The sequence below is a fragment of the Propithecus coquereli genome, unplaced genomic scaffold, assembly GCF_000956105.1.
Source record: "Propithecus coquereli isolate 6110/MARCELLA unplaced genomic scaffold, Pcoq_1.0 Scaffold178, whole genome shotgun sequence".
NCBI lineage: Eukaryota > Metazoa > Chordata > Mammalia > Primates > Indriidae > Propithecus > Propithecus coquereli.
The window spans coordinates 4,672,934-4,683,261 of record NW_012142523.1 but is presented as its reverse complement, the minus strand read 5'-3'; the positions used below and the strand labels follow the sequence as shown (position 1 = coordinate 4,683,261).

At 40.1% G+C, this 10,328-nt stretch overlaps 1 protein-coding gene across 1 annotated transcript in view; it reads right to left on the bottom strand.

Moving 5' to 3' along the window:
- Positions 1–4,919: 4,919 nt before the first annotated feature.
- Positions 4,920–10,328, bottom strand: part of AGO4 (argonaute RISC catalytic component 4) — a 53,492-nt gene continuing 48,083 nt past the window's right edge. The window contains exons 16-18 of the mRNA XM_012642348.1: positions 7,940–8,041; positions 7,470–7,669; positions 4,920–5,028 (exon numbers count right to left, since the gene is read on the bottom strand). Of these exons, the coding sequence (XP_012497802.1) occupies positions 4,920–5,028; positions 7,470–7,669; positions 7,940–8,041 (411 nt within the window). The remainder of the gene's footprint in view (positions 5,029–7,469; positions 7,670–7,939; positions 8,042–10,328) is intronic.

The following is a 10,328-nucleotide window of genomic DNA, read 5'->3' as shown; positions in this document are numbered from 1 at the left end:
CGAATAATTAAGTTTTTACTCTTCCGTGTTCCCAGCATCTAGGCGGACCTTGGCATGCATCTGGTTCATAATAAATGTTTGATAACTGATAAATATGGAGAAGGAGATATTGTGCTGATGGAAAAAACAACTATCTTCTATTTTTTTTTTTTTTTTGAGACAGGGTCTTCCTATGTTGCTCACTCTGGTCAAACTCCTGGGCTGATTTTCCTGCTTCAGCCTCCCGAGTAGCTGGGTACCTTCTAGTAGAATTAGTTGTATGCAGGACTTTCTCCTCTGTTAAAATAAATTCCCTGGGGAATTGTCCCTGCCATGACTTAGCAAAAGGGCTGTGCTGGTGAGAATTTTTTTAAAAGACATGAGACTGGATAACCCCAGGTTGCATGAGTTTGGGCAGCTTCTCCTCTAGAGAAGTTAGTCTTTTAAAGTATGCGGCCACACCGCCCTCTGGAGACTGCAGGTTTTTCTCAAGACATTACTTAAATAGATCTTCCCATTAAGAGCTGTACCCAGAACACTGATGAATCTTGTAAAAGTTTTCCTATGTGAAATGTTGCTGAGAATCTCTTCTAAAATTCCCAAATAGCAATTTCTTTGTTCCAGTCTTATTTTAGTCTCACTGTGTTGCCCGGGCTAGAGTGCCGTGGTGTCGTCCTAGCTCAGAGCAACCTCAAACTCCTGGGCTCAAGCAATTCTTCTGCCTCAGCCTCCCAGGTAGCTGGGACTACAGGCATGTGCCACCATGCCCGGCTAATTTTTTCTATATATTTTTAGTTGTCCAATTAATTTCTTTCTAATTTTAGTAGAGGCGGGGTCTCGCTCTTGCTCAGGCTGGTCTCGAACTCCTGAGCTCAAATAATCCACCCGCCTCAGCCTCCCAGAGAGCTAGGATTGCAGGCGTGAGCCACCGCGCCCGGCCCTTATTTTAGTTTTAACTGACACATAATAATTGTATAACAAATAGCAATTTATAAAAATAAGGATACCCAGGAGTTAAAAACATGGTTTTCCCACTGGTCTTCTTTGTCGAATTTCTCAAATTGAGGAAATTGTTTTTAAAAAGTAACCATGTGTGTTGCCATTACAGTGTACTCTATATTTATTAGACAATTGACAAGAAAAACAACTTTTGGCACAAGAATGCCAATTTATTCCTTTTTTGGACACATGAACACAAAATATCCCTGCAGGCCAAAAAAAAAAAAATTACAAAATTTAAACAACCATCATTTTATCTCAACATGGGGATACAACCCCTCCCTTAATAGTTTAGAAAGTACCTCGTATTGCTAGACATACATCCAGTCCAAATTTAATAAAATACATTTTAAAACGTTACAAGTCTAATAATATAGAAACAAAAATCACACCATTAGTTGAATGAACAAATGCAAACATTTTCAGCCACTAGACATAGAAAGAGCATGAATATGTCAATAGCAAGGCATAAGAAAATGGTTAATCAATAACAAGATCTTTCCTTTCATTTTAGAAGGAAAAATTCTTAGAGTTGAAGCAATATTGATACAATGCCCTCAGCCTCCACTTTCTTAAAATGAAAGCAGAGCTACCACCTTGCTATTGAGCAAGACAATCTTAACAGCACATCCACAAAAGGTCGCTAGGGCAGGGTGGAGAGGGTGAGCCTTGTTAAACAGTGGATTACATTTTCCCATGAGAAGGGTAGGTAGCTGAGCCAGGTAGGTAAGCTCTGATACAGGCTGGGCACCAGATCCTAAAATACAGACCATATAGAACACGCCTGCTTAAAAATCATCACCTTTGGAAGCAGCAAATAGAATTTACAGTAAGAATATGTTCTGCCTGCCCAGAACTCTGGCTACATTAAGCCAGCTAGTTCACTTTATAAACCATTCAGAATTCAACAGCTAACAATAACAACAAAACATAACTGGTTCAACATTTGAGTCTTCACCACTCCCTTAATGACCCCACTCCTTATCCCCCAAATTGTTACTCTTTAGCGTTGCTACATTTAAATCTTTCACACCACATGACAGTGCCTAAACAGGCTGCATTTTTTTTTAAGAAAAAAACAAACAAACAACCAAACAGCCTAAAACTACTTCTAGAGAATGCACACCTCCCATTGATTGACACATGCATAACAATTCAGTCAGTCCCAAGGGGGTTACCTGTTCAAATTGTCAAGCCAAATTAAAGTAAAACTAGGCATTCAGACTTGCTTGCAATAGTATTGCTGCAACTCTGATTCTGCAGTGATTACCTCTTAAAGGTTCACCCCTCAGCAAGTTTTTTTCCAATAATCCTAGTTCTCCCATGTTTCTTTCCTTTCATCCAAAATGACAGCATTGCACCTTTAACGGTACTGTTTTCCTATAAATATAGGCCTCCCGGCTTTTCATCCACCACCACATTGATTTGCCCCAGTGTCCTGGGGCTGACTGAGGTCTTACAAACGGTATAGTTCAAGGTCAAGCATAGAGCCCAACTGCAGGCAAGCGAATCAAGGCTTCCGGCACTCCGCCTTGCTCCCTGCTCCATACAAGCCAGGAGATGGTGAGAAGTGACGCTTCTTCTGTGCGTTAATAACAAGCAAGCCCGAGGCACTCAAGTGCAGGTGTGGGGCCCGCTGGCCAGCCAGCCAGCCACCAAGAGTTCTTCACATCTTGGACTCCAGCGAGTCCTCCTTCTCCTAAAAAAGCTTCCATTTTTCCTCCTCTTGGGTCCAGAGCGGCCACGCTGAAGGGTATTTTCTGTGCTCTCCCTGAACAAGTGTGAATAAAAGCAGCATGCCAGCCCCTCACCAACATGTCCTGATTTGTATTATCCAAGTGAGGTATTTGCAAAAAAAGGAAAAATCTTATGAAATTAACATCTGCCATCTCTTCACTCCTGCCTATGTTGTGCTTCAGTCACAGAACTTGCTTTCATCCTACTGTCTGCAGAGATTAAGGATGTCTGCATTCATCTGGATGAGTTATAGGACTCAACAGACATTATAAAACTCTCTCGGAGACCAGTCTCAGCAAACACTGGTGGCGCAAACACTGGTGGCGCCGCTGATCAACAGCACGTGGAAATGTAAACTTCAATATATTTACAAGTTCGTTTAAACGACTGAAGAAAAACAGTGCTTTATATTGCTGGGATTCTGAGAAGGCTAGTTTATGAGATTTGGACCGGCTAATGAGTTCAAGCAAACACCCTTCACCATCAGATCCAGTGTTTCCCCACGAACAGTTCCAGACAGGTGGCAAAATTGTTTTTCCCCACTTTGCGTCTGTCTCTTTCCCCAGCACCTTCATCAGCCATATGAAGCGTGGCTCTAGGCCTTTTATTCCCTTTTCCACCTCTCACTCCTGAGGTGCAGGATAGAGAATAGAGGATAGAGTCAGTGAAATTTGGGCTGGGAAACACTGGCTGGAACTACCAACACTCTATGTAACTGTTGTCCATTCACAAAGTATTATCTATCTACACTACGTACAGAATACATTTTCTCCTACATTTTTAACTGATGCTTGCTTTAGATCAACTCCTTTTGTTTGGACAAGAAAGGAATCCCATCTCCCTGTGAGTGGAATCCAGAATCTACTAAGAAAAATCAACCTTTTCTACAAGTTTTAGTTTAATAAAAGGAAGGAAAACCCACCAAGTACATTTTAGGTTGAAAGAGAAGCAAAAATTTGCACCACAAGTAGTTGTGTGAGTAACCTTGTTTCCCAGGGAAAAAAGTTTTTTAATGCTGGTAAGTTTTTGCAAGTTGCAGCATCACTCAATGTACCTTAAGGACTGGCAAAGCCTTTCCAGTAAGGAAGCATCCTGGTTCTAGCTTATTTTAAAACAAAGTGACAGGACACCAATTGTGAATATAAAATAGGTAAAAATAATTCTTTAAAAAGGCATGGAAATATATGTCTTTTCTGACCAGTTTCAGAAATTGCCAGATTATGATATATAAGAAATAGCTGATAAAATCATACTGAAATCTCATCTAGAAAACTACATTGTCAGGGAGGGAAGAGGAGGGACCTTAAAAAATGTTTATTGCCAAAGTTAACTTTCTATGAGAAAAGTTTAAAAATCATTTAGATCTAACAAACCACACAGCAGCATAAAATGGGCACTTTTGAAAACTTGGAAAAATACTAAAAGCTAATTTTTTTTTTCCAAATAGGGGGAAACGTGAGTACTTTTGCCATGGCAGTGTTATCTGTCACTGTGACATGCATTACATCTGTTTATGTCACACATTCACAAAAGTCGACCAAATAAGAGAACTGCCTATTCGAATCTGCAGCCAAATATAGTGCAATTGCCTGGCAGCCTGTACTTGCACCAGCACAAGTCTGCAGAGATCAATAAGATAAAGTAGTAAAACTAATAAAACTCTGTAAAACTTTTAAAACTTAACGCTTGTTAAAGGCATTTACAGTGGTGAAGTCAGAAATCTTCATTAAAAAGTCTATGGACCCACACAATTAAATAGTTACACTGAACTGAAGTAGATTGTTTGGTTTTTCTCTCCCACTTATGCATACACCCCACTCAATGAACACAGAAAAAAGGAATAATCTTCTCTTATAAGACTAGAGGGATGCGGTGAACACCACAGCTAGCAAAATATTCCATAGAAACCTTTCTTGTAAAGTCCTTTAGAAAGTTCAGGCTGATCAGCCTTTGCACATTGAGGTAAAAATTCAGTCCAGTGCATCAGAAAAGATAATCTATGAGTATCTATTACTTTAAAAAAATGGCTCAATTTTGTTGATGCATCAGACAGTGCTGCAAAGTATAGATTCAGTGCAACTATTCCGAGCTGCTGGTAGAAGACCACCTGAAGTCAACTTGGCTCTATCTAGAGGCGGTAGGTATTTGAAACATTTTGAGGCTGCATGGGGTGCCAAATTGGTTGAGTTCTTTTTCTGAGACTCTCAGGCAAAATACATCGTGTGCTGGGTATCATGGTGAATCTGTACAGCCTTAGCCAAGGCCTGAGGATCCCGGCCATTGCTCTGTCCTGATACATGACTGCCTTCCGCACTGCAAAGAAAATAAAGCAAAAAAGCCAGATGTAACAGAAGACCATTTCAAACTTCACGTGTTTCAAATAGCACAAATAGTACTGGATCCAAGAACATATTAGGCTCAAGCTTTGGCTCCTTAAATAATTTGTTATATCTCTAAACATCAGTTTGCTCAACTGAGAAATGCAATATAATTTATTTAATGGGCTGTTGCAAGAATTAGATAAAATAATGCCTGCAAAGACCCAAACCTGTAACAGTACCTATATAAGGTCTTCCACTGCCCATTATGTCTGGTTAATCCGTACTTTCTACTTGTCCTTCAGACCTCAGTCAAATGTCATTTTCCCGACACAAATCTTTGCCTCCAAAGTCCAGGTCTGGGCCACCTGGAACATGCTTTCACAGAATCCTATAGTTTTCTTTCATGGTACTAAACACAACTGAAATTAAATTATTAATTGGGTAATTATGGATTTCCTCACTGGGATATAAACTCCATGAAAGCGGCAACTTTGCCCATCTTACTCACCACTGTATCCTTAGTGCTTAGCACATAAGACAACAGAGTCCCAATGATAATTTATTTATTTATTTATTTATTTACTTTTTTTCTCTGTTGCCCTGGCTAGAGGGAGTGCCGTGGCATTAACCTAGCTCACAGCAACCTCAAACTCCTGGGCTCAAGCAATCCTACTGCCTCAGCCTCCCGAGTAGCTGGGACCACAGGCATGTGCCACCATGCCCGGCTAATTTTTTCTATATATTTTTTAGTTGTCCAGATAATTTCTTTCTATTTTTTTAGTAGAGATGGGGTCTCGCTCTTGCTCAGGCTGGTCTCCAACTCCTGAGCTCAAACAATCCGCCCACCTCGGCCTCCCAGAGTGTTAGGATTACAGGCGTGAGCCACGGCGCCCAGCCCCAATCATAATTTATTGAATGAATGAATCTATGTACCTACCACAGTGCTGGAACATAGTGGATACCCAGAAAATGTTACTGTGCCACCAGTCTCTTCTTGCTTTCCCCTCACTAGCTATATAACTTTGGACAAGTAACAACTCCTCCGAACTTTTCGTCTTTTGGGGTAACAACAACTTCTAAACACACCTCTTAAAGATATCATATGATATCAAGGGTTTGGGAAATTGTTAATCTCCCTTCCTCTTCTGACTTCTCTCCTTAAGTGATTATAATTCTCATTATCTAGGCTCAATATCCTAGTCATCTTTTACTTCATCCTTTCCTCTGCCCTTTATACCCAATTAACTATTGAGTCCTGTCTATTCTACCCCAGGAATAGCTTTTTACATTTAACAAAGACAATTTTGCTCAAACATACTTTTCCAGCCTCATGCCCGCTGTTCCCCTTTAATATGCTCCAGCCAAAGAAAACTTGCTGTTGTACAAACATGTCACTTGCTTTCTTTCCTTTTTGTCCATTGTTCTCTCTGCCTGGAAAATTCTTTCCTTTTCTTTGTAGAGTGAAATGCTACCCGTCCAACTATGAAATCTTCTCTAATGGCCTTTCCTCTGATGTCCCAATGCACTTTTATTTATACTGATTTGGGCTGGTTGTCAGTTGTATATTTGCCTGTATTGTCTTCTATACTAAAACACAAAATCCCTATGGTCAAGAAACACATCCTGCTCATCTTATAACACAGCACTGGGCACACAGTCAATACTCGATAAATATGTTGAATGAAAGAAAGTACATTATTACAGAATGGAATGTACAAAGCCACAGCTGGGCATTTTCCATAATAGTGTATTTTCAACTCTTACAGAAATAGACTTGCAGTGGAATGTCTACTAGTTAGCAGCTGAATTCAGACTTGGGCAAGAGCCCAGAAACTGCTACACTTCACAGATGGTCATTTGGAAAAGAAAATTAATGCAGAGAGCTTGTTTAGCTATTTAATAGTAGCTCAGTAACAGGTTAAAATGTCTGATTCTCTGATTCTCCTGAGACCCCTATTTGGGGGTGAGAATGGTCTGGCCCCCCTCCCACACACGCACATCCCTGTTCACAGGGGTGTATTTTCCAGATTGTACTGAAAGCAAAGTAAACTGATCAGGGCTTCTCCCTTGCATGAAGTGGAATCCACAGGCCTGAGATTGCTTTGACTGGAGCCAGGGAGCTGTGCTGTCCACCTTTTGAAGCTACCCAGGACCTGAACAGAACTGAAATGATTTGGCTCTATGGGAAAACCACAGGCAGCTCCAAATTAGACTCCTTTAGAGACACAATACAAGTATAAACAAGCCTGAGCACTTCTCGGACCAAAAGTCACCTTATAAGATCTCAAAGGCGCATGCATTTTTATTTGTGCCTTGCAATTTAAACCCCAAAAGAAAGTTTAAATCCTTAAAAAAGTTTTCTATAGCTCTTTTTTTTTTTTTTTAACATGCTGCTAAAATAGAAGGAGACTTTATTGTGCCTGAGAAACTTGCCTGTCATGATCTTTATCCACCAGATGATACCTTGCCCTAAATGCTACAAGCCGGGCATAGTATGCAGGGGCTGGAATAGAGACTGAGCGTGTGCACCTCACATAGGTATGACACAGCTGGTAAGTCAGTAGCTGCAGCTCATCTGCAGTGAAGCAGTTGTCATCCCACAAGACCTGGTAATGTGAAGGACGGCTGGTTCCCTGGAGAGAGAGTTTTATGATTAATGCATTTCCAACATGGACTGACCACCTGAGAGGAGAGAAGAATTGAAACCTACTCCTTAAACCCAGAAGTATTTCTGCCTAGCACACCTACAAGCAGATACCCAGACCAAAAGATTACAACAGTTCTAGGATACAAGCATTAACAAAGTTAAGTACAATGTTTAATAACAAGTCTACTCAAGCTAGTTGTTGAATTTGCAAATATCTCCCTATCAAGTCAAAGATCTAGATCAGCTTCCAAATTACCTGAATTCCTGCATGACTACAGAGGTAAAAGTCAAACTCAGACGGATGTGTGATGGTACTATCCACTGTAGTGCCTGCTGGTACATTGCCACTTTTCCCTACCTACCAAAGAAAAAAAAAGTAATTAGTCCTTAAAGTGCCAAATTATGCTGAGGCCATTTTTTCTTTTGTATGTGAATTGGTAACAAGTTAGTAAACAGCTCCTAAGTGAATTCTTGAAAACCACTTGCATTCCAAATGTTGAATTCCCTGTAACTTTCCCTTAGCCCAACCATTTCAAGCTAAAGTATTTTCTCAGACAAACATACTCCAGGAGTCTCTCCAGGGGAATTCAGACAAAGAATTATTTTATCTGTGACTTTGTGCTACAATATTATCTACTTACATTGCACATACTGGCAGGTTCACAGAGGGGGAAAATATTAACATTTAAGATGGATAAGCTTACTGAGAGAAAATCAGGTTTATTCCTTACTTGGAGTAAAAAAAAAAAAATCCACAACTTTCAGTAAAAGTTAAGATGAAGGAATCTTTGAACTGGTTTACCAGGTTCAACAAAACTAATACTTTATTAATAAAAGAAGTTACTGTCAAACGGTTATCAGGAAAAGGGCATTGAAATGGGAATTCAGAAACCAGTTTCTGATCTAGGCCTAGGCTTGCAACCATATACCTTGAACCAAGCATAGTATCTTTGCACTTCAATCTAATCATCTATACAATTAAGTGATGATCTCTTACACTGTTAAAATTCTAAACCAGAACTCTACAGCCAAACTTCTAGAAAAGCAGAAAAGGGAACTTCAGAAATGCATTTACAAGGAAAGGAATTAAATCTTGCTATTGGGTTACCCTCTTCTGCTGTATGGCAAGGTTCAATATGAAGAAGTTTATTTGGCATATAGGCAAAAATTTGATGGGAGTTTATTTGACTCCATTCTAACTATTGTTACCTTTAGCTGAAGATCATACACCAATGCATATAATAACTGTATAAGTATAGAAAAATCTCCTTTCATCAAATTCACATGCGAACTTGAGTTCCTAGCTGGACCAGAGGAAATGTAATTGAGTTATAATGATTCTAGCATTTTTTCTCCTAAGTATGTTCTTCAGGAATATTAGTTTTGCAGGATATGTTTAGGTATTTCATGTTAAAAAATTTTGAGAAACACTGGATTAAACCAAGGCTAAAATGTTTTTTCTACTGTATGACTTCTCAGAACCTTTATTTAGTCATGAATAATCTTTAAGAGATAGAGAATACAGCATTTTCCAAACTTATTTGACCTTTAAAAAAAAACAACCCTCAAGTTCTACAGATAATAACCTAAAGCGGTGGTACCCTCGGGAAAAAGGAATCTGGGCATGCTCAGTTCAACAATTATTACTTGAACACCCATGTATGTGCTACGCTCTGCAGCAGATGCTACGGATGAGAGCCAGAGGCACAGAGAGAACTAACAAATTTGCTTTCCTGCCTTCATGAAAACCATATACAATCAAGTGTAATATGATGTGCTAAGGGCATATGGAAGGCATTGGGAAAAGCTGGTGGGGAGGAAATAGTTGAGCCATGCCTTATAGCAGCGTTCCCCAACCTTTCTGGCACCAGGGACCAGTTTCATGGAAGAATTTTTCCACGGACCGCGGGGTCGGGGGGATGGTTTCAGGATTATTCAAGCACATTACATTTATTGTGCAGTCGAACCTCTCTGCTAATGATAATCTCTATTTGCAGCCACTCCCCAGCACTAGCATCACTGCCCCAGCTCCACCTTAGATCATCAGGCATTAGATTCTCATAAGGAGTGCATAACCTAGATCCCTCACATGCGCAGTTTACAGTAGGATTCACGCTCCTGTGAGAATCTAATGTCACCAGCTGATCTGAGAGGAGGCCGAGCTTATGCATTGATGCGAGCATGACGGGAAGCGACTGTAAATACATGATGAAGATGTGTCCCGATTCCTAACAGGCCACAGACTGGTACTAGTTGGCAGCCCACAGGTTGGGGACCACAGCCTTACAGGATAATCAGTAGGAGTTAAAAGGGAAGGGTGATAAAAACTGGAAACACTCCAAATATCCCTAAATTCAGGAATGAATAAGCAAACTGTGGCTCATCCATATCATGCAATACTACTCAGCGACAAAGAGGAACAAATTACTGATATACACAATTACTTGGAGGAATTTCAAATGCTTTATTCTAAGGAAAAGAAGCTAGACTCAAAGGCTGTATGAGTCTATTTATATGACATTCTGGTAAAGGAAAAACTATAGGGACAGAATGCATATCAGTGGTCACCAGGGGCTGGCGGGGAGGGAAAGGCTGACTGTAAAAGGGCATGTGAGAATTTTTTGGTGTGATGGGATCATTAAACC